The 25,478-nt window shown below is 42.1% G+C and overlaps 1 protein-coding gene across 5 annotated transcripts in view; it reads left to right on the top strand.

The window, feature by feature from the left end:
- The window catches only part of kcnn4 (potassium intermediate/small conductance calcium-activated channel, subfamily N, member 4), a 51,699-nt gene that overhangs the window by 902 nt on the left and 25,319 nt on the right, over positions 1-25,478 (top strand). For 3 of the 5 annotated variants that reach the window (XM_064946096.1, XM_064946095.1, XM_064946097.1), the window contains exons 2-6: positions 6,646-6,741; positions 13,572-14,035; positions 15,350-15,504; positions 22,546-22,656; positions 25,349-25,470. In XM_064946096.1, the coding sequence (XP_064802168.1) occupies positions 6,646-6,741; positions 13,572-14,035; positions 15,350-15,504; positions 22,546-22,656; positions 25,349-25,470 (948 nt within the window). The remainder of the gene's footprint in view (positions 1-6,645; positions 6,742-13,571; positions 14,036-15,349; positions 15,505-22,545; positions 22,657-25,348; positions 25,471-25,478) is intronic. The other 2 variants (XM_064946094.1, XM_064946093.1) reach the window with 1 other exon arrangement.

Here is a 25,478-nt window from a genome sequence, read left to right as displayed (position 1 = left end):
TAAAGTACAAGGCTTCCCTCAGAATGCTAACATTCAAAGTGGGTCAAAGACAGGTGTCAAACATATGCCACTATTGCCGAGTTGTACAGGCCATTATGGATATACAGAATATTCATCAGTTCTCAGCTCACATATTTTGATTAATCAAGAGACAAGTTATCATGTGCCATAAAAGTGATTTAGTCTAAGACACCTGTTGACCTGTCATAGCCACATGCCAGAGAGAGAGAGAGAGAGAGAGAGAGAGAGAGAGAGAGAGAGAGAGAGAGAGAGTAAAGTCAGTGGTACATTGTATTTGGAAAGCTCACAATATATGATTCCCCTTAGAACAGCAAATGCCATCATGATTATCAAGTTACTGTTGAATAGGCTAGTGGTGAGAACACCAATGTTGTCCTTGTAATAAGTCAAATAAATCAGATTGATTCTCTACCTAATCGTTAACTACACCTGTTTGACACCACAGGGACCATGTTGGTTTGGTGCGCTACAGACCTCTTTAGGGTTCAATACCTTGTCCCCACCTGACCAATGATAAAATGACCAGCAATGCAGGCCTCAACAGCAGCATGTAATACAACTGAAACCTGCAGGAATCAACTGACCTACTGCTGGCCAAGCCACCACAGAAATTCATTGAATAGTAGCAATTATCTCAGGGAACCAGATATCCTGTGTATACCTCTAGTACTCTGACTCGGCTGCTCAAGAAAGAGAGTCTGTCTGAGAATAGGTCACAGACCTACTGAACACTATTTGTGTTTTTTTTAATGAGTGAATGTCACCCCCCTTGTGTGAAGAATGAGTTTCAACCTCTGCATTGATAATTAACATGTTTAAAGGGATACTTTGGGATTTTGGCAATGAGGCCCGTTATCTACTTCCCCACAGTCAGATGAACTTGTGGATGTTATTTTTATGTCTCTGTGTCTAGTATGAAGGAAGTTGGATGTAGTTTCACGAGCAATGCTAACTAGCATTAGCGCAATGACTGGAAGGCTATGGGTAACTGCTAGCACGCTCTGGGGAAGTAGAAAGGGTATCATCGCCAACATCTCGAAGTATCCCTTTAACATGAAGAGGTCAGTCAGACAGAAAACAGGTGCTGTTGATACAACATAAAGATCATGAATGCTATTATCAACCTACATGTGCCCTGTAGCTCTACCACAAAGTCCTTGAATTAATCTATGTACAGAAATACTATATCCAGTCCATTCATAGGAAGAGAACGGAACGGCGTGTCTAATTGTTGTCGTAACCATTTCCTTGATTAACAGACCCGTTAAACAAGCATGACTTGCGTTGCAGCATAATAGCATAACCCACACCTGGGATTTGAACCCGGTGACCTTCTGATTATGAGCCCATTTCCAGACCCACAGCTTGGTACTGCCGTCTCTTCACAGCAACATACAGATTAGGGTGGATAACAACACCAGTCCACACAATCAAGCCGTTTTTAACTCCGTCCCACTGAAGTTCTAGAATATACGTGCCAGTTCCATAAGTAGAAAAGAGGCTCTCAGCAGCTCACCCATGATGCAACCAAATGTCAGAGCACCTTAACACTGTAAGGTAGGTGTTTCCTACCCTGGTGTACCAGCCTGACCATGGCACTCGACATTGTTTTCAATTCACTTTCACTTATCAAGTGAAGTGAAAACAATGGAGTGAAACAATCGGTCAGCCTGGTTATACCTGCCTGGCCGTCCAGTGAAAGGAGATCCAATCTGAGGTCCCTATACTTTGAGGTAATTACAGCTAGATGAGCAAGCTATAGTCCCTGTCCAGCTGATCTAATTCCTCCATGTAATGATCCTAGGGCAAGTGAAGTGAAAACTGCTGAGTGCAGCAGGCAGGCTGTTTAAATCAGGCTGATTTCAGGGAAAGGAGATCCAATCTGTTTGTTTGATTAATATGATTGTCATGATTGATCAAATATTGATTTCCAACTAGGCTGACACGCAGTGTAAGCCTGGGTCTGGAGGAAGTTGATGTTTCAAACAGCTCCATATGCTGATGTATCTGGCAATTACCCGGGCAGGCATTTCCATGCATTTTTCCCTATACATTATCTTGATTTTGAAAACCAATTGAGTTTGCCAAACTATTATTTTTGGAAATGCATAAGTTGTATCAAAACTTTAAAAAAACATAGGCTACATGATGAGTGAGATAACTGGATGCTCAGAAATAGCTAGAAGACTGGTATACCCTCTCTGTATGACAGTGTATTTAAGGATACTTTTCCTTGGAAACCAGGTTATACAGGATGAGGAAAATGTGCTATTTGTGGTACTTTTTCCACATTGTATTTGTTTCCCTTCACAGCTAGTGTTTCTCAGGTTGCCCACGGTCATTTTGGATCTTTCCACATCATTTGTGTTTCATTAGAGTGTTTGAATAATGCAAGAGTTTCACCTCTCCTGGAGATGGGGGGCTGGGCTGAGGCTGGGCTGATTGTCAAGGTCTTTGGGCCAGCATGCCAGACTGATATGACTGAGTGTGACCATCTAGTTAGTTACATCAGCTAATCTGCACTGTGTTTATCCAGAGTTAAATGGCGTCAGGTTTGACTGTGTGCCAAGAGGATGCGTTTCTATAGTAAAGCCGATACAACACCATCATATTGTGATTGTAAAAACAAAACAAACAACAATGATTATTGATGTTATTAGCGACGGCCTAGCAACTATTTGGGTGTGCCATTGTCACTGAACACAGCACACAGAGGACATTGTTGCAAATGAACTAGACCTTATCAAAAGTGACCAACAGAAGGGTTTTTTCTTTCTTTTAATAATTAATTCAGAATTATGATGAATGTTTCAGGCTCTACTCACATCATCTCCTCACAGCTTCTGTCTGAAGGCTGATGGGATGGATTCTGGCCTGCATTGGGTGGCCTTCCTGTCTGTCCAAGGCCTAGATAAACAACGGTGTTAGAGTTACTATAAATTAGGTCGTTTCAAAAAGGCTTGAAATGACTCTTTCCAAAGGGAAAATATTCCAAAACAAATTTAGACACTCAGAGCTGTGGTCTCCATGTGATATGTCTAATAATGTAGTCAAATTAACGTTACGCTGATGTGGAGTCCAATTAGGCTTGGGATAAAATTAGACATGATGCAGATGCTACAAGTGAAATTGTGGAAAACAATCAAAGTTGCCAATGCACGTCACACCATACCACCTCTCCGCGTTGAAGTTTCCCTAGCGTTGTCTGAAAATTTGCAATTATAACTTTCAGACTGTAAACTCCAACCACCCATCATTAAATTAACTCCCCGTTAAAACTTTCATCGAGGTTACATCAGTTGCCTGCGTGGACGTCATGGCAATAAACAGCACAACTTTTATCACTCAGCCTACTTAGCCTACTGTCGAGACGATCGTTTCAAGTACAGTGAAGTCAAGTGATAGTTACTCACGGGGTTAATTATTAAGACACTCAGCCTACTTATCAGATGGGTTGTAATATCATTGCATAATTCGCGGGAAGTAGTATGCCCGCGCTGAAGGTCTGCTAATACAGGACTAGTAAAGGCCTAGTGCACTACTTTTGTGAAAATATTTAAACTAAATCTATTTGTATTTGAGTGTTTACCAGCATTTGAAACTTGAGTCTGATAATAATCTGTACAAAACAGTTAATCTGATAATACTGTACTTGTGGAATATAAAAATACGTGTTTGATATATGTTTTCCATTTTCTTGATATACCTTGCAAATGCAACTTATTTCTATGTGTAAATTGAAACGGTCTATTCATTCGTTTGACCTTTCAGTAGATCTTAACCAGAGCAATTTATAGTAGTGAATGCATACAGGCGCAGCAGTAGCCTAGTGGTTAGAGCATTGGGCCAGTAACCAAAAGGTTGCTAGATTGAATCCCAGAGCTGACAAAGTACAAATCTGTCGTTCTGCCCCTGAACGAGGCAGTTAACCCACTGTTCCTAGGTTGTCATTGTAAATAAGAATTTGTTCTTAACTGACTTGCCTAGTTTAAAAAAAGTATAATTTCATACAGGTCCTGTTATGAACTTGAGTGAAGACCCAAAAGCGGTTTTAACAGAAAACAGAGTTCTTTAATGAAAATACAGGAATGGCATAAATCCTCTTCCAACGTTTGTCAGCGGAACAAAAAGAACGTTAGTATAGTGCAGGATGCTCCTGCCAGGCAGACTCCGACAGGACAGGACAAGGTGGAAGCAAACGAGACGACAGCTTGCTTCTGGCATCAAAAAACACAAACAAGAATCAGACACTGAAAGTAGCAGGAACAGAGAGAGAAATAGAGACCTAATCAGAGGGGGAAGAGAGAACAGGTGGGGAAGAGTGAAAGAGCTAGTTAGGGCAGATGTAGAACAGCTGAGGAATGAGAGACAGAGAAGGTAACCTAAAAAGACCAGCAGAGAGAGAGAATGAAGAGAAAGGACAGGAACAGACATAACAAGACATGACAGGTCCCCTGTGGGAATTGAAATTCACAACCCTAGTGTTGTGAGTTCAACAACTAAGCCACATCATCATAAACCACTTGATGTCTCAATGTACTGTATTGCACTTTGTTTTTCTTTATGGTGATAGAAATATTTGAAGACAGACTTTCTGGGTTCTATTAGAATGACAATCGCTGAGAAAAAGACAGGGCAACAACTCTTACAATTACAACCATTGAATCCTGCAAGATTGTTCTTTTCCCCAATTGTTTACACACTAAAATTGGAACTTGAAACGCAACCACTGAAACCTGAAACTCGTGTACTAAATCCCGAAACCAATTCTTCAAAATTGCAAGCACAATTCCTGTTTTACACTCAGTTTTAAATTCTATATCACACTTTTTGCAAAACACTACACACAGATCTCTACATTAGGCACAACATTCAAAATTAAAATCTCTTTTGTCCCATTGGAAAGCAACGCCAATCACAATGCCAAGCTCTATAAACCAATTGGCAACTGTATTGTATTTGTGTGTATTTATTTATGTATATTTGAGTAGGTTTACATTACTGTAACAATCTTTTACAACCGGCTTAGTTGTTGAACTCACAACACTAATGAGATATTCATAGTAGTGTTTTGTGTTGAGCACATCAGTCTGTTGTTGGTTGGTAGACAGATCTATTCATATGACGCGTGTGTCTGTCATTTTGATGCAGAAAAACACTTTGGAAAGAGATAAAACAGTTTTGAATGCAGTGTTTGCTTTTGCCAGATATTTGTAGAGTTTTGCATTTTGTGTTTGTGGTTTTGTGTTTAGAGTTTTGGGAAAATGGCCCAAAGATTCAGCAAACGTGTGTAAACAACTGTGGAAAACCATTATTATACAACTACCTTTTTTGACAAAGTGGAGATACTGAAAAAAAAATGTATGCCCATGCTACAGATGTCTATATCGTCCCAGTGCACTACTTTTGTGATAATATATATTTTTTGGTTTTCAAATTGTATTTTTTATTTGTATTAATATATGTTTTTTTTAATTCAGATTTTTCAGGGGCTGCTACAACACCCTCAGCACTCTCACTTCCAGCGGCTATGTTCATTGCTACAGAAGCCAAATCCTGTTCCCTTTTCTTTCATCTAACTAAATGTACCATGATCTTTAGGTTTTGCTGCAGTCCAGGGTAAAGATGATAAACTGATTTAGGAAACTTGGATAGCATGTCACCTCTCACCTGGTTAGTGACTTACAGTTTTAGAGACATTTGCTGCAATTTTACACATTTCGCCAGAGGGCAGAGAGAATATTTACCAATTTTATAACTGATTTCATGGAATTCTACAAATTCTGCTATAGGGAGGAGAGAAATGTTTGTAGTGTTTTGCACTGACTTATACCATGTTAATATGATATCTGAGTGAGAGCGAATAACAAATTCAATGGGAGCCCCCTGGAGATCAGGGCCCCTGGGTAATTGAACCACTTTTACACAATTACTAGTTTACATAGCTGTCTAGACCAATATAGAAAAAGTTAGCTGACGTGCTAATTCAGTGAGTCTCAGTGACTGACATAACTGTAGAAAAACTGCTTATACACAACCAGATTTTGATTGTACCTTGTGTACCTTGCACCAAATTGCACCTTGTGTATTCTACTATTCTATCTCTCAACAGTAAGTTGAGACCCTGACTAAGTTCCTAAAATAACCAATAAACAAAAAAATATACTTATTTTGGGTCGGGCCACCCTAGTAGGCGCAGGGCCCTAAGCGCTTGCTTATGTCGCTTAGTGGCTAGGGCCGGCTCTGCTAGTTTATAAAGATTGTTTTAATGCATCAGCTAAGAGCTCTGTAGGCCTACACTCATCTTATTTGGTTGCGCGACCTGGTGGTTCACTTGAAGTCAATACTTCATATCATGCCAGGTCAATATGCCTACTTGATCTAATGCCGCCCAAGTGTGTGCGTGCGTTCACGAGTGTGCATGTGCATCACACACATTATAAAGTTGTCACCAAATCAGTGTGCGTGTCCAGTGGAGGCTGAAGGTCAGAGCATTCCACTAACACTAACACACTGCTACTGGAAACGCCAAACGGAAAAGAATCGAAAACAGAAGCACTGTTTGAATAACTTTAAACCTCCCTTTAATGTCTTTAACTTGTCTGTCCTCCTCTTTCTCCCCAGGGCTCCCGCTACGCCTTTATCATCAACTGCTCCATCAGCATATCCACTGGGTGTCTTCTGATTCTCATCGTAGCCTTCCATTATAAGGACATTAGGGTGAGTGTGTGTTCTCTCTGACCTCTGATCCCATTGTTGACTGTGCAGCCCAGCTCTCTATCACTGGAAAGAACTGTGCTAGTTACTCTTTGAACATAGGAGCTGAAGGCAGGGGTTACATTAAATCACTAATTGTTAAAGGTAAGCAGGATTAGGCGGCCACCTGTAGCCTACAGGCGAGAGATAACAAGTATGATAATGTGATCAGACAGACACTATTTACGTCATGCAGGTTTTTCCGATCAAATAGCCTAACCTAAATGGTGCTCAATCAAATTAACAAACAACATATCCTAAAAACAGGAGAGGTCAAAGTAAAATGGACAATATGGAATGTACAATCACAAATGTTGTCCAGGAGTTTCACCTCATTGTCATGATCAGTGGTTTCAAGTTTGTATCGGTCCATTTTTGACAAGCTGATCATAGCGAAAAAATAAAATACTTTTCCTGCTGTGTAAACACATTGCAAATAGGCTTGAGATAACTCCTGATAAAGTTGGGTATCTGATATTCAGAGCTTACAGTTTTTTATATCGCTTACACACTAAAAGTGGTAGAGGCACACTCAGTGAAACTATTATCTCATGTACTACCTAATCTTCAGACCAAGTCTGCAAAACTGCAAGCACATTATCTGCTTTACAATCAGTTTGCAATTGTAAAACACACTTTTTACAAAACACTAAACACAGTTCTCAACATTAGACACATCATTCAAAACCAACAGGTCTTGTGTTTCGTTTGAAAAACACTGCCATTCCAAATGCCACACTCATTTACCGAATACCTGCACCCAGTGTTCATGTTTGAAAACACTTATAGCTAATTTCTTCACTTATAAATCAGAGCTTGAGCACTATAAATAGGCTTCAGGTTGGCTTTCTTGGTTTGGGACATCAATGGAGGCCAATTTTGGAGAGAGAATATTTGTTTTGTCTGTTACTGTTCATCCTGAAATCTGGATGAAAATACAGTGTTTTGAGAAATAAATACATTTTATTTCCCCCCCTTGCATTTCTGTTTATTGTGCAAATACTGTATATACTGAATATGTATACATACTGTATATATTTGTGCACATACATGTACGCATAAGTGCTATGACAAACTCCCGTGGATTCCACTGCACACTGAACATGCAAAAGACACAAGATTGTATTGTTTTACATTTTTCACATCCGTGTGTATAAGAGCTAATCATTTGATGGTTTGTGTGTAGAGTTTTGATGCATAAACACTATTTTGAGAAAAGTTTAAATAGTTTTGAAGTGTTTAGTTTTGCAAGAGATGTGTGACGTTTTGCATGTTGTGTGTGTGTTTTGGGGTTTTGTGGGTAGAGTCTAGAGAAAGGAGCCATAGTTTCAGAAATCATGTGTAAGCAATTGTCAAAAACTGTAAATAACCAAATTGATTAGTCACAGGAATCAGGACTAATACAGCCAATGCAATGGCCTGTTTTACAAACGGTGGGCCGACCACATGGATGGGCATTCATACAATTACATTGCTGGCCGACATTCTAGGCTACATCCCAGTAAGCACAAGCCGACGTCTTTTGGATGTCTTTTTTTGGTCCTGTCAGGATGTCTTTTTGGGGGTGTTTTACAAATGGTAAGCTTACCACATAGATTGGCATTCATACAATTCAATTTCAGGCAAAACTGTTGGCTACACCTTAGTAAGCTCAGCTCGACGCCTTTAGGACATCTTTTTGGTGCAGATGCTGCCGGCCGTGATTTCCACATCCACAGACATTGGTTTTTGGTGCGGCCCGGACCAAATCTAAACCAATCATACACGTCTATGTTTGATTCAGATTTTGTAGGGTCTGGACCAGCCTTAATTTGGCCCAAACATAGACATCTATAAAATAATTTTTCAACTTTCATTCAGAACCGAAAATTAACCTGATTTCAATGTCTGGAAAATACATATTTTTGAACGTCCGGAAAATATGCCTTTTCAACGACCTGGAAAATATTTATTTTAAACATATGGTAAATACCTCTTTAACTTTCATTCAGAACCTAAATTAAACCTAACTTCAACGTCTGGAAAAGACGTCTTTTTTTGGGGAGGCTGCATTTTTTAATTTGCCATTAGTGTTTTTTGTTTTACATACTTCTTATTTGATCTGGAAGTGAATTGCTCCAATTTTGTGGCTGTCCTACCAACCTCACTTTGATAACATTCAGCTGTTGGTTTGTTCATTGATTGGTCACAAAAAAGTCTGATGCTGATTTGCCTTGATGATATCTTGATTACACACACAGACTGTCAGCAGGACTTCTTAGTAACTAACACTCACATGCACGTTCCCCCTGATTACACTCGAATCCATGGAGACCTGTACAGTTCTCTGGTCGTCTATTTTCATCCTCGCTCTGTAATACCTTGTCAATGCACAAGGTGTCAGGACTTTAGTGAAGATACTGAAATGCAATATGTTAATATCCTTACTGCTCAGTATAGAAGTCAACAAGGTACTATATGATAAACAGGTTAGTGCAAGGTGTGAAGACTGTGCAGAAGTAGATATATTTTATGTACCACTCAGTGCAATATATGATTACAATCTTTGCCAATTTCTTACACATGATTTCTGAAACTATGGCTCCTTTTCTCTAGACTCTACCCACAAAACCCCAAAACACACACACAACATGCAAAACGTCACACATCTCTTGTAAAACTAAATACTTCATTCAAAACTATTTTAACTTTTCTCAAATGGTGTTTTAGCATCAAAACTCTTCCACAAAACATTAAATGATTAGCTCTTATACACGCCAACTACACATGGATGTGAAAAATGTAAAACACTACAATCTTGTGTCTTTTGCATGTTCAGTGTGCAGTGGAGTCCACCGCAGTTTGTCATAGCACTCACACGTACATGTATGTGCACAAATGTATACCGTATGTATGCATATTCAGTATATATTTGCACTATAAACAGAAATACAAGAGGGGGAAAATACAATTTATTTACTTCACAAAACATTTTATTTTCATCCAGATTTCGGGATGAACAGTAAAATGGGATGAACAGACAAAACAAATACAGTAGAAGATAAACAAATAGGCTTGTCCTTGTCCTCATCCTCGTCCTTGTCCTCTTCCTCTTCCTCTCACTCCTCTTCCTCTAACTCTCTCTCCAAAATTGGAAAATGGACAGAGAAAAATGAACCCAGCTGATATTTCCTCATATCATGGGTCACCTAAAATGTCCCCCTCTTAGTTATCATGTGAGCATTGTTCAGGACGGTATGCAGGCGGAGAGAGTGATATGTGGCTGGGGTCCCCAAGCACTAGTAAACACACATTCCCAGGGGTATGGGCTGTCAATATCATCACCTGTCTCTACATGATCCCCAACCCTAAGCCTCTTCCCAGCTCCCATTCCCATTGGGTTCCGATGGCCCTGCTTGTACAGTGGCAGGCCTAACTGCTGGCTTGGATACATTCCAGTATGAGTAGCACTTATACTCCCTCCCCTTTCAGTTACATATAAAGACCCCTCTTCATTGGTGGCAGATCATTTGCATTACCAGAGGGCCTCATTTCATTCTGCTGTGTGCGACATACTTTTAATGAGGCTCACAGGTGCGTAGTGTTTACACACAGGAATTGAAAATGTGTAATTCTTTGTACATCTTCAACATGTTCCAAGCAAATTGCATTTGCTTGCCGGTATATACTGTATAACTAAAATGTACAAATAAGAACAAGACTTTCTTATTGTAAAAATGTAGGGTTAGGATTAGTTGGTAATGGACTGTATTTTTACGTTGGCTTGCTGGTGGTTTGGGTGTGGGCTACCCAGGTGGTGTGTCTGTGAGAACACATGAGATGGAGGTACAATTGAATTTCTATAAACGTTTCCAAAGATAAAAGACAAGGAAAAGAACTTGCACCAAAAAATAACTGAAATTAATTGTAATGTTTATCAGACTGCCACACGGATTAGCCATAGATGAATAACATTTCCAAACACTCCCCAGAAACTCCCAGCGCGCAGGCATTCAGCTTAATCTACCAACCAATCATCTCCCACAACAACTTCCCCCTAACCCTCCCGCTTACACTAGCACATCACAACAGAGCCACGCCTCGCAGTAGTGTGATTCACTAAAATTAAATGATGGCAAATACTTTACTCAGTCAGTGACTCCTATAGAATTCTATGGTCACTCCCACTAAGGCCAACTTTGAGTGGTTGATATACCAAGCTTATATGCGCTTTTGTTGACTCGTTGGCCATTAGTGGAGGTGTTGATTCGATCACAACTGGTGGTGTTGACTCGATGGCCACTGGTAAAGTTGTTGACTCGATGGCCACTGGTGTAGGTGTTGACTTGATGGCCATTAGTGGAGGTGTTGACTCGATGGCCACTGGTGGAGGTGTTGACTCGATGGCCATTAGTGGAGGTGTTGTCTCGATGGCCACTGGTGGAGGTGTTGACTCGATGGCCATTAGTGGAGGTGTTGATTTGATGGCCACTGTTGGAGGTGTTGACTCGATGGCCACTGGTGGAGGTGTTGTCTCGATGGCCACTGGTGGAGGTGTTGACTCGATGGCCATTAGTGGAGGTGTTGATTTGATGGCCACTGTTGGAGGTGTTGACTCGATGGCCACTGGTGGAGGTGTTGTCTCGATGGCCACTGGTGGAGGTGTTGACTCGATGGCCATTAGTGGAGGTGTTGACTCGATGGCCACTGGTGGAGGTGTTGGCTTGATGGCCACTGGTGGAGGTCTTGGCTTGATGGCCACTGGTGGAGGTCTTGGCTTGATGGCCACTGGTGGAGGTGTTGGCCATTGTCCACAGGAACTGGAATGGGCCACCAGCCACAGTGAGGTTAGCTTGCCCCACTGGCCACTGGAGGTACTGTGTCTTCTGTGTTAGGGTGCACAGGGTAATCTTGTACGGGAGCCTGGCTGGTCCCTGGAACTGGAGCTAGGGTGACTCCATGGACTACTGCAGGCCTGACAAACTTGGCATTATTAAGTTAGATCTGAGACTGCACAAGGTACTGCAGTGGAGATGGAAGTTCTAGTCTGAAAGGGTACAGCAGTGAAAATGGAGTTGTAGTCTGAAAGGGTACTGCAGTTGGGCTAGGAATGGTGGAGCACAGGGAACTGGAGTTTAGTCTTGAGCTCATGTGAATAGGTAATAGTAGAGTTTTGGACAAATCCATTTCTGAAATGCGGCTTGGAGTGGGCCTGGGATGGATGGTTTCTTTGTTTCCATATACTTGATTTGATGTGTAATCTCCCCCATTCTCTATCTGAAGATGAGCCCTCAGTCAGATGGGAATCTGTACTCCATTGTTGTCCTTTCCACCACGATAGCTCGATCTGGCTCGAAGGATGTAAAAACTGGTTAGGGTTGGTTGGCCAAGAACTGTATTTTGAGGTTGGCTTGCTCTGCCCTGGAGGTTAGTCTATAAGAACACAGATGATGGAGGTACAGTTGAATTTCTATAAATGCAGGTGAAAGGTAAGGAAATTAACTTGCAACAAAAGCCTCAGGTGAGCCAATTTCAAGGCAAGGGTGTGACAAAATCAAAGGAAAGTTGTGGCAATATCAAGGGAAGGTGTGGTGATAACTAGGGATGGGTGTGTCAATATCAAGGGAAGAGTGTGGCAATATAAAGGGGAAGGGTGTGGCTTAAGTTACCCCTCTGCTGCAGGAACTGGGTGGCTGGGTGATTGGGCAATGGGAAAGTCAGTCAAGGGCAGAAAGACTATGAACTGAGTGTTCTAATATGCTTACGGCAGTTTCAAATATCAAGAGTTACAAAGAAACCTCAAAGCAACAGGAATTGGAGGTTGTGGCCAGCGTGGGATTTGGTTTTCATTGTCTTTAGTGATATAATAAAGTGATATCTTGGACTTGTGTCATGTCAGACTAGGTTCAGACAGGATTATATTCATCATCTAAGAGACTTGTGAGTCAGAGGGCTTATGTCGCTTACAACCCCCACAATCTTGACTTTCACTGGCTCCGTATCTGCTTGGGTGGGTCTTTGTTTGCCTTGGCATCATGTTTCTGTCATTCTTCCAATTCCCACCTTTAGTTAATCATCATCATTTCATTATCATGCCAGCAGCATACCACCCTGCATACCACTGCTGGCTTGCTTCTGAAGCTAATCAGGGTTGGTCCTGGTCAGTTTCTGGATGGGAGACCAGATGCTGTTGCAGGGCCAGTAGGAGGCACTCTTTCCTCTGCTCTAAAAAAATATCCCAATGCCCCAGGGGTGATTGGGGACACTGCCCTGTGTAGGGTCCCGTCTTTCGGATGGGACGTTAAACGGGTGTCCTGACTCTCTGAGGTCATTAAAGATCCCATGACACTTATCGTAAGAGTAGGGGTGTTAACCCCGGTGTCTTGGCTAAATTCCCAATCTGGCCCTCAAACCATCACGGTCAGCGAATAATCCCCAGTTTACAACTGGCTCATTCATCCCCCTCCTCTCTCCTGTAACTATTCCCCAGGTCGTTGCTGCAAATGAGAACGTGTTCTCAGTCAACTTACCTGGTAAAATAACGGATAAATAAAACATTTTTTTCCCTTAATGCTTCAAATCAAATGAACAATTCTCCGTTGACATTCTTCATTTACTACCTATCTCGCGCTCTCTCCCCCACTCAATCCCTTTCCCTCTTGCAATCTCTCTCTCTCTCTTTCTATTTTTATTTATCTTTCACTCTCTTTCCCCACCTCTCTCCCTCTAACTCTCCTCCTCCCTCTGGCTCTTCCGTTTGCCCTCATCCCTTTTTCTCTCTCGAGCCTGTCCTGACCCCTCTCTTTTTTCTCCAGCTCTTCATCATTGACCACAACCAGGTGGACTGGCGCATCGCCATGACAAGCCGCAGGGTGCTGGGCATCTCCCTGGAGCTGCTGGTCTGTGCCATCCATCCCGTGGGCACCTACTGGGAGGTGGGTGTCCCTGCGCCCATCGCCAGGGAGGGGGTAGAGGTCAACTCCTCCAACTCGGCGCCGCTGTGTGTGTCCTTCCGCCACGGGGAGGTGCTGTTGGACACAGAGCTGCTACTGTCGGCATTGATGTTCCTCAGGCTGTACCTGATCCACAGGACGATCCTACTGCACAGCAAGGTGCTGCTCAGTGCCTCCTATAGGAGTATCGGCTCGCTCAACAACATCAACTTCACGTTTCGCTTCGTGCTCAAGGTGCTGATGAACAAATACCCGGCACGCACGCTGATGGTGTTCATCTTCTTGTTCTGGCTCATCGCCTCCTGGATGCTCACGCTGTGTGAGAGGTAGGGTAGAGGGGCGTGCACATGCTGGCACACACTCATGCTCACACGCACGACTCACGCACGTCTCTCTCTCTCTCTCTCTCTCTCTCTCTCTCTCACATACACATCTCATGCATGACACACACACTCTCCTGTTTGAGAAACACAAGCACAAACAGACGTCTGTGTGATAGACAGAACAGAAAATGAGGACACACAGTGAGAGATAAAAACAGTTTGCCTAAATATAAATATAACACATTACTACTGCCAGCACAGAAACACGCACACATACACATACACCCCTACACAGTTTATTACAAACAGACCGGGGCAATCAATTGCTCACTCTACTTCAAATATTGATGGTCAATTTGAGTTCCCCATTCAGAAAGGATGTCTAATAACAGATTCAATGTAGATCGTTTTCTGTTGAGTTATTCCGACAAATTACTCTTCATTGCGAGCCAACACATACCGTCCTAGGCCTCTGAAGTCGGCTTGTGGCCAATGTGAGGTCATTTGTTTAGGCTGAAACTAGAATGGGATGGGATTCTTAGATCTCAGTTACATAGAGAAATCAAACGTGTTAATTAATCAAGCTGCATGTTAAACAAACTGACGTTTTGGTTATACGATCTGATGATTGACAGATTGTAAGACTTCTGAGTAACACCCGACAGGTATAATGCATTATAACTTCCCTGTAGGCAATAGAAGACTTAAGATGAACACTGAATTGGAATGGTCTTGAAATAGATTCTGAGAAGACAACAACTTACAAAAGTCAGCTCATTTTTGAGTCAGTTTCACCATCTGTCCAGACAATTCAACTTCTATTTTCTCTTTCCTGGAATTGAAACAGGACCTTCCCTGACCCCACAGCCACTGCTATATAAACAGATAATCACCGTGAAATCCTTCCTTACAAGCCCTTAACCAACAATGCAGTTTTAAGAAAATAGAGTAATAAAATATCTACTAAATGGGGGGGGGGGGGGGTTCAATACAAATAGTCTGGGTGGCCATTTGATTAATTGTAAAACAGTCTTATGGCTTGGGGGTAGTTGTTAAGGAGGCTTTTGGACCTAGACTTGGTACTCTGGTACCGCTTACGGTGCGATAGCAGAGAGAACAGTCTATGACTTGGGTGACTTGAGTTCTTGACAATCAGATTTGACAACTTAATATATCTGCTTTTGTCTTACCCATGGGTCTGATCCTGTTAGTAATGTAATGTCTAGATAATATTGATAAAATCTATGAATATCTTCATGTAAGACATATGTATCTGTGTATGTAGTGAGTGACCACAGGGTGTGTGGCCCTCCACAGGCAGACACAGGAGCAGACTGGTCGTATGGACACAGCTCTCTGGCTCATTGCCATCACCTTCCTCACCGTGGGATACGGGGACGTGTCCCCCAAAACCAGCTGTGGCAAAGTGGTGTGCCTCTTCACCGGAGTCATGGTAACTATATGGAGTCATGGTAACTATATGGGGAATGGAGAGATAGGGAAAATAACATTTCTAGTCTGAGTGTCAAAGTATGATAAAGCTTGTATCTTAAAGGTTACAATGGCTTTTTAAAGCAGAACATTACTGTAAAGTAGACAGGCTAAATGACATACAGAGGCTTGCGAAAGTATTCACCCCCTTGTAATTTTCCTATTTTGTTGCCTTACAACCTGGAATTAAAATATATTTTTGGAGGGTTTGTATAATTTGATTTACACAACATGTCAACCACTTTGAAGATGCAAAATATTTTAAATTGTGATGATAACAAGGAATAAGAATTGTGATACAGTGAATTATAAGTGAAATAATCTGTCTGTAAACAATTGTTGGAAAAATGACTTGTGTCATGCACAAAGTAGATGTCCTAACTGACTTGCCAAAACTCTAGTTCGTTAACAAGAACGATGTGGAGTGGTTGAAAAACGAGTTTTAATGACTCCAACCTAAGTGTATGTAAACTTCCGACTTCAACTGTATATACTGAGATCGTGTGACACTTAAATAAAGTCCACCTGTGTACAATCTAACTAATTATATGACTTCTGAAGGTAATTGATTGCACCAGATCTTATTTAGGGGCTTCCTAGCAAAGGGGGTGAATATGCAGCATATATAAAATATATATATAAAAAATATTTAAAAAATAAAGAGTTCTTAACAGGGCGTGTTTTTTTTTTACCCTTTCAGTTTTTAATTTGTTTAATTTTTTTAAACAAGTTATTTTTTAAAATTTCATTTCACTAATTTGGACTATTTTGTGTATGTCCAAAAATGTCCATTTAATTTTGAGGTTGTAATGCAACAAAATAGGAAATACTACAAAGGTGATGAATCATTTTGCAAGGAACTGTACATGTACTGTACATGGCTTCATGCCTCTGCAGGTGTACAGATGTATGATCAAAATTTGAGCAAGTTTTCTACAGCAGGGAAATAATCCTGCAACAACAGGAAATGTGAATTATTATATGGATTATAATTAATGGACATTTTTGTAAGGGTTGATACATTTTTCGTAAGGGAAAGTCATGTCTGAAATTTCAAGGTGGAAATGACAAACTTCAGAAGCCTTTTTAAACCTCAGATACACTGCATTGCAGGAAGGTTATTCTGCAACAGGGTGATCAAGTGAAGAAGAATAGAGGGAAACTGAAACACTAGTCAGTGCTCTCTAGTTGGTTGTTGTGTAAGTACCCATTACGTTGAAGTGGCTGCAGAAAGTGACTTACTTACAGTAGAAATACAGTGGTGCTTGGTGCCACCCAGTCCCGATATTGACTTTGATGCTGGCGGTTAGTTGCTGGGTATATGCACAGAGAACGCCATGTATAGTACTGACTCATTGTTTGCCTGTCGCTACTCCCATCGATCTCTCTTGTCTTGGCTTCTTTCTCTATTATCTTCCATGATGGCATTCTTACAATGTCAGCATGTGCCCCCTGTGTGTTGCCAGTGCATGCTATGATGTCTTAAAGTGCAGTAGCTGTAGTTTTCATATTGAAGCTTTTCTATTCTATCCTGAAAATGTAACACTACTGTACCACTGTAATATTATTATTATTTACCCCACTATCAGCCTATATTTGACATGTTCAGGGGAGAATGCCTGATGATGTCTTGGTTGTTTATGGGTCAGAGAAGTGATTCTCTGGTACCAGGCACTCTCTCATCACACACACGCGCACACGTACAAACACACACGCGCACGCGCACGCACACACACACACACACACACTGGAGTAGTTGTTATGTAGATGTCTCGGCACTGAGCAGAGGTGGGGAGATGTGAAAGGTTACAGTGGGTTATATGGGTGAACTCAAAGAGTACAGGCACTGATAATATTGAACTTTATTTTCATAGCATGTTTCTAACAGAATGCAACCCCAATGTGCTCTACATGATAACATATGACCTTTCTCTTGTCCAACGACGAAAGCAGTGTGGTCATTGACTCATGTATTGTTATGTCTGTGACTCAAACACTTTGGTTACACCCACTGGTAAGAAAGGTACACGCAGTAGAAAAAAAGCTCATTTGAAACACTGTAAGCATATTTGAAATTTGTGAAAGTGCTGCGACTCTTATGGTCAAGCAGTCTTGGTGCCATGGAAATGACATTAAATAATACACTTCAGGTGTTGTCCTGTCATAGAAAAGAACAAAGGAGTTTCACTATGATATATTGTCATATTCAACTGCCATTGTTTACTAAACAATGGATCCTCACCAGTAGGAATATAGTCCAATATCTCAGTTAAGTAGGTTGATGCTGAGTACAAAGAGTTGATAGGTTTATACAAAATAATTGAGAAGGAGATGGACAGGGATGGAGAGTAAAGGGAGAGTGAGAGGTGGGAGGTTGGAGGGGGTGGAAGATGGAGCGTAAGAGGGAGCTGGGGAGTGAAAAGGAGAGTAGAGAGAGTGAGGAAGAGTGGAATGCAGAGGGAGATTCAGAGGTAGAGGGAGAGTGAGACGGAGAGGGCGAGGGAGACAGAGGGAGAGAGATGCAGAGTGAGAAGTAGAGGGAGAGACAGAGGGAGATTTCATTTTTACTCAAATCCACATGGCAGTCAATGAAACTGAAATACATGGATATCAAATCATAGTTGATTGGATATTACAATACATACACAACAAAACTTTGAAGTTGAAATCACAAGAGAAATTCAAGACAATATGTACATTCAGGAGACTCAAAGTTTTGTTTTGTTAATTTACAGTACCAGTTAAAAGTTTAGACACACACACATTTCATTCAAGAGATTTTCTTTATTTTTTTATGTTTTCTACAGTACCAGTCAAAAGTTTTAGAACACTTACTCATTCAAGGGGTAGTCTTTATTTTTTACTCGTTTCTACATTGTAGAATAATAGCGAAGACATCAAAACTATGAAATAACACAAATAGAAGCATGTAACCAAAAAAGTGTTAAACAAATCAAAACATATTTTATTTTTGAGATTCTTCAAAGTAGCCACCCTTTGCCATAATGACAGCTTTGCACACTCTTGGAATTCTCTCAACCAGCTTCACCTGGAATGCTTTTATAACAGTCTTGAAGGAGTTCCCACTAATGCTGAGCACTTGTTGACTGCTTTTCCTTCACTCTGCAGTGCAACTCATCCCAAACCATCTCAATTAGGTTGAGGTTGGGTGATTGTGGAGGCCAGGTCATCTGATGCAGAACTCCATCACTATCTTTCTTGGTCAAACAGCTCTTAGGCAGCCTGGAGGTGTGTTGGGTCATTGTCCTGTTGAAAAACAAATTATAGTTCCACTAAGTGGAAACCAGATGGGATGGCATATCGATGCAGAATGCTGTTGTAGCCATGCTGGTTAAGTGTGCCTTGAATTCTAAATAAATCACAGACAGTGTCACCAGCAAAGCACCCCCACACCATCCCACCTCCTCCTCCAAGCTTCAAGGTGGGAACCACACATGTGGAGATCATCCGTTCACCTACTCTGCGTCTCACAAAGAAACGTCAGTGGGAACCATAAATCGCAAATTTGGACTCATTCGACCAAAGGACAGATTTCAACCTTTCTAATGGCCATTGCTTGTGTTTCTTTGCCCAAGCAAGTCTCTTATTGGTGTCCTTTAGTAGTGGATTCTTGCAGCAATTCAAATATGAATTTGCCTGATTCACACAGTCTCCTCTGAACAGTTGATGTTGAGATGTGTCTGTTACTTGAGCTCTGTGAAGCATTTATCTGGGCATCAATTTCTGAGGCTGGTAACTCTAATGAACTTATTGTCTGCAGCAGAGGTAACTCTGGGTCTTCCTTTCCTGTGGCAGTCCTCATGAGAGCCAGTTTCCTCATAGCACTTGATGGTTTTTGCGACTGCACTTGAAGAAACTTATTGAAATGTTCCCCATTGACTGATCTTCATGTCTTAAAGTAATAATGGACTGTCATTCCTTATTTGAGCTGTTCTGGCCATAATTATTATTATTTTTTACCAAATAGGGCGATCTTCCTTATACCACCCATACCACCCAATAATACAACTGATTGGCTCAAACAAATTAAGAAGGAAGGAAATTCCACAAATACATTTTTAACAATGCACACCAGTTAATTGAAATGCATTCCAGGTGACGACCTCATGAAGCTGGTTGAGAGAATGCCAAGTGTGTGCAAAGCTCTCATCAAGGCAAAGGGTGGCTACTTTGTAGAATCTCAAATATAAAATATATTTTGATTTGTTTCAGACTTTTTTGGTTACTACATGATTTCATATGTGTTATTTCAAACTTTTGATTTCTTCACTATTATTCTACAATGTAGAAACTAGTAAAAATAAAGAAAAACCCTGGAATGAGAAGGTGTGTCCAAACTTTTGACTCGTACTGTACATAGGTATGGAATGGGCGACTTGTATATCTCTCAGTCCTGGCATGTGGAATAGAGAGCAGGTGGATCTGCCTGACACTTGTCCTCAGCAGACAGGTAACTGTTCTCTGAAGGGGGACTTGAACAGGGAAAAAGGAAAGTCAAGTTACAGTTTCTCTCTTTCCTCTTGAAGTGAGGGCAGTGATAGTGATGTCAGAGCATTGTTGTTTCCAGGATATGCCGTGCCAGGGATGGTTCTGCAAACACGCTTCTGTATGGGCTCGAGGTGTTCAGAGAGGGTTTGAGTCAAGGAGCTGTGCCAAGATGTTGCAATATACTCCAGGCAGGGTTGAACATAGCCCGTGCAGATGGCTACCAGGTCCATTTGTGGTACGTCGACGTAGGAAGAACAACCTTTTGCTTCCCTTGCGAATCATTGAATCTATTTGTTTGTCCCCCTGCAGATTGTTTTGCACAATGACTCCAAGGACTTTCACACTTCCACAGACTTGCAGGTTTTTCCCATATATCATAAGGGGACATGCAGGGGACAGGTTTCTCATACATGCTACCAACAGGATCTTGCACTTTGAAGGGTTTAGGACCATGTGACTAGTACAGGGAGAGAGAGAGGGAGAGAGAGAGGGAGGTGCTGTAAGGACTTGGCTCTCTGCCTCACCTCAGCTCTGTCCGTTTCCGATCCGAGCAGATAAGCGACGGAGAGTCACAAGACCGGCAGAGGGGCGCGAGCCAGGCCGAGACACCTCCCTAACACAGTGGAAAATTATCCTTCACTCCTATTTCTCTCCCTCTCCCCTTGTTTTTATAAGCTTTCCCCTTCTTTAAGGGGAAACTTTCCACCATTTCCATTTTTAGGTAGTTTATAGCCTTTGGCACCACTGGAACAGGAGGGCGTGCCAACCTGTGCCAATGACTCGAGAAAAAAAAAGTTTCCTACTCCCAACAGGGCAGCTCTCTAGGACAATGAGTGAAGCAGTACTCACACCTGTAGTGCTCGGCTGTCAATGACCCCTAGGCTCAGCACATCTACCCTGGGCTAGCCTGCCTCTCTGGTAGTGTCCCAGCTGTGTTGGGGAGGTGAGCAGAGCAGCGTGCTCACCACACGTCCTATCAGTGGGGTGTGGATGGATCCATGGAAAGGATGTTGTGCCTCTTAGAATTCCCAGATTACACTGGTGCAGATTCACATGGATTCTTTGGTTCCAGTCATGCCCATATCAGTACCAGTGAGTGGGCTGGTTGATGTTAGGAAGCCAGCAGAGTATTTTGGGAGCTCTTCGGAGGGGACAGGGGACTAGTGCAGGATTTGTGATTTATCCATCAAAATGGCTCTTAGCATTATCTCTGTGTCCAGACTGTAAACCGTGTTTCATTGTGAGCCTTGGCCTGCATGCTAATATGATTGTTCTTTTTTAATCAGACTTTGATCTCTCTCTCTCTCTCTCTCTTTTACTAATGCAAACAAGGGAAGGAAAACAGGTAAAAATTGGTGTTCATTTTCAAACCAGTCTAATCTTTAAATTATATGATTACACTGTGTCTCTAAAACCATGTACTGTATTTCCACAGTAATTACACTGGCAGGTACAATGCAATTACGTTGTAGGTAGATAAACATTGGTACAACTGTGAGCTTTGTGCAATTACAGTACATATTGATATAAAATTGCACTCAATGGTAAATTAACTATGTTAAACCTCCCCATAGGTTAGAATTGTAATCTAAGATTACACAGTAAGAATTAGTGTGTTGAGACTATTGTACCATACTGAAATATAGTCACTTTTAGTGCCAAGTCACTCTGATTCTGTAACGGTTTTCTTCTGTGGACGAAGGATCGGACCAAAGCGCAGCGTGGTTAGAGTTCAACATGGTTAATAAAGACGTGAACACTACAAAAACCCAAAACAACAAATGTGAAACCGAAACAGTCCTTCCTATCTGGTGCATAGACACAAAGACAGAAGACAAGAAACAACCACCCACAAAACCCAACACAAAACAGGCTACCTAAATATGGTTCCCAATCAGAGACAATGACTAACACCCGGCTCTGATTGAGAACCATATCAGGCCAAACATAGAAATGGGAAAACTAGACACACAACATAGAATGCCCACTCAGCTCACGCCCTGACCAACACTAAAACAAAGAAAACACAAAAGAACTATGGTCAGAACGTGACAGATTCACTCTGTGGGGTTCCTGAGCATTCGTCAGCATTTAGTTGTTCCCTATCCAGCAATAGCACAATGTTGACCTTATGGTTTACTATTCTCAGAGTAAACCATACTACTATATCAGTGGCACAGTGGCATATGATTAACCATTTCACTCTCACATAAACATAAGGTCAATTCAGTGTAACTGGTATTATTAGGCGAAATAGGCCCACCATATTTGTACAAGTTATAGCAAGTCACAACTATGTCATAACTTCTTGAAAAGAAATTGCGATGTCTATCTTGATGTTGGCCAAACAAACCTGAAGCTGTAGGGCTGATTTTGAATGTTGACATGATCATTTTGTGAATTCCGACTGACTCCCGCTCTTACGGGTCACAAGAGGACACGAGGAGGATGACAAATGGCGATGGTGGTAACCATGGTGACGTTGGTGTGGCTGTCTGTGTGTTTGTCCATAGGGTGTGGCCTGTACCGCCATGCTGGTGGCCGTCATGACCAAGAAGCTGGCACTGAACAAAGGAGAGAAACACGTGCACTTCTTCATGATGGACATCCAGATCTCCAAACGGGTGAGACGAGGAAAATGACTGCACCAGAGTTTTTCCATATCCCATGTGTCCACCTAGTCAGGAAAACTCTGGGCCCTAGTTCTAACCTTTACAAGGGCTGGGAGTTTTTCCTGGTCAGGTGGTCACATGGTCAGTAAAAATACCTGGCTCTATAATGACAGTAATGAATGAGCCTGTTGTGGGTGTCTCTCAGTTCAAGGAGTCACTTTCCCCCATATTTCCAATAACTGAATGACAAGAAAAACATACTGTGAAGATTCAAACCACTGTCCTGCATTGATAACCGGAAGCAGCCTGTTCCCTTCAAAAGGTTCCCTCGGTCTCACAAGAAAAACAAAACCCTTGACACAACAGATGAGGCCTTCTGGTTGGATGCAGCGATATTTTCCACATCGCACGCGTGTTATGATTTTGGAGTCTTTTTATAATATTATTCTTTCCTTAAATAGGCCATTCCAGAGGACAGGATAGTGTGGGAAAAGGACTGGGGGGGGGGGGGGGGCTTGGGAGGTGGGGCCCACCAATCTCTTATTAGCCTCCAAAAGGCGTCAAAAGGAGGAAATAATCGTGTCCCTGTCAGGAAAGGGACTGCCAGGATGGGGAGCTCGGAACGACAGGAAACTGGATAAGATGAAGTGTGTGTCGTGTGTGTGTACTCACTGCCGTAACTGAGGACACAGTGAGCAAGCGTATGTTGGTGAGGGGTTACTTCATGTTGAAGCCTCGGACAGGATCCATCTGTTTGCTTATCGCCGGGAAGAAGAATCAACAACCTGAAAATAAAGGAGCACAACAGAAGATGCATGATTTCCATATCCATTTCCCAATATCCATCATTCTCTAATATGTAAGTAGTGTATGGCAGGATTCTTTGAAATCCACTGACCTGATTGAGCATTAGCTGAGCGTTAGGTTGGCAGTGTAGGGTGTAGGCTATACCTGGCTGCTGGCTGCAGTGTGTTGTCAGTGTGAGGATGTGAGGTTGTAGGTCTGCTGAGGATATAACCACTTCCTCCCTGGCACTGAACACATCCTCTCACTGGGTGCATCCTTACGTCTGTTTGTAGTTGTTTGGTGTGTGTGTGTGTGTGCGTCCCTGCGGAGCTGTTCGTCATTGCCCTGATTTACGTTGACAGGAAGAATAAGGAAAGACATCTGGGCACGGCCCCTGACGGCCCCTAATAATAACCCCACACAGAGGACAACACAAGACAAGGCCTGGCTGTAGTGACATCACCAAGCTCAGATAGCAGGGCAGTTACAGTGTCCTCGTCAGGAAGGAGAGCAGACACTAATAGAATCAAAGAGAAACAAGAGGAATATGTTTCCGTAACCGACATATGGCCCACTGATGCCTATTCACATCCTCAAATATTTTTCCCTGTATGACGGGTACGTATACATCCGTTTGTGTTTTTAGCAAACACTGCGTGTAGCAAACATTAGTGTACAGCCCATCCCGCCTGACCCAGTTCTGCACTAGGCAACATTGTTTTCATCAACATTAACCATGGACGACCTCTCACTTCATAACAGCAGTTTAATCAGAAAATAAACATGCTCCCATGATGGCACCATGATATAAACATGCTCCCATGATGGCACCATGATATAAACATGCTCCCATGATGGCACCATGATATAAACATGCTCCCATGATGGCACCATGATATAAACATGCTCCCATGATGGCACCATGATATAAACATGCTCCCATGATGGCACCATGATATACACATACCCCCAAGATGGCACCATGATATACACATACCCCCAAGATGGCACCATGATATAAACATACCCCCAAGATGGCACCATGATATAAACATGCTCCCATGATGGCACCATGATATAAACATGCTCCCAAGATGGCACCATGATATAAACATGCCCCCATGATGGCACCATTATATAAACATGCTCCCAAGATGGCACCATGATATAAACATGCCCCCAAGATGGCACCATGATATAAACATGCCCCCATGATGGCACCATGATATAAACATGCTCCCATGATGGCACCATGATATAAACATGTCCCCAAGATGGCACCATGATATAAACATGCTCTCATGATGGCACCATGATATAAACATGCTCCCATGATGGCATCATGATATAAACATGCTCCCATTATGGCACCATGATATAAACATGCTCCCATGATGGCACCATGATATAAACATGCTCCCATGATGGCACCATGATATAAACATGTCCCCAAGATGGCACCATGATATAAACATGTCCCCAAGATGGCACCATGATATAAACATGCTCCCATGATGGCACCATGATATAAACATGCTCCCATGATGGCACCATGATATAAACATGCTCCCATGATGGCACCATGATATAAACATGCTCCCATGATGGCACCATGATATACACATACCCCCAAGATGGCACCATGATATACACATACCCCCAAGATGGCACCATGATATAAACATACCCCCAAGATGGCACCATGCTATGACATGCTGTCATCCTTCCGGTTAGTGCAGTAATTCTTTATAACTTAATCCTGCTATACGCATGAGTGTTAGCTTAATGACTGTTCCATATACTCTTATCTCCAGCTGGGACAGTCATTCTGAACAAAGGACTGTGTGTCACACACGTACACATTAGGGCTGCAGGTTTTATTGATTTGTTCTAGATGTTGGTGCTCTGTCTGTCCCAGATCCGCCATGCTGCTGCCAACGTGCTGAGGGAGTGTTGGCTGCTGCACCGCAACAACCTGACCAAGGGCAACAGTGGAGAGCACCGCAGACACCAGAGGTGCCTACTGGAGGCCATCAGAGTGTAAGTCC

The sequence above is a fragment of the Oncorhynchus masou genome, chromosome 29 (assembly GCF_036934945.1).
Source record: "Oncorhynchus masou masou isolate Uvic2021 chromosome 29, UVic_Omas_1.1, whole genome shotgun sequence".
Lineage (NCBI taxonomy): Eukaryota > Metazoa > Chordata > Actinopteri > Salmoniformes > Salmonidae > Oncorhynchus > Oncorhynchus masou.
This window is presented reverse-complemented; position numbering and strand designations above follow the sequence as displayed.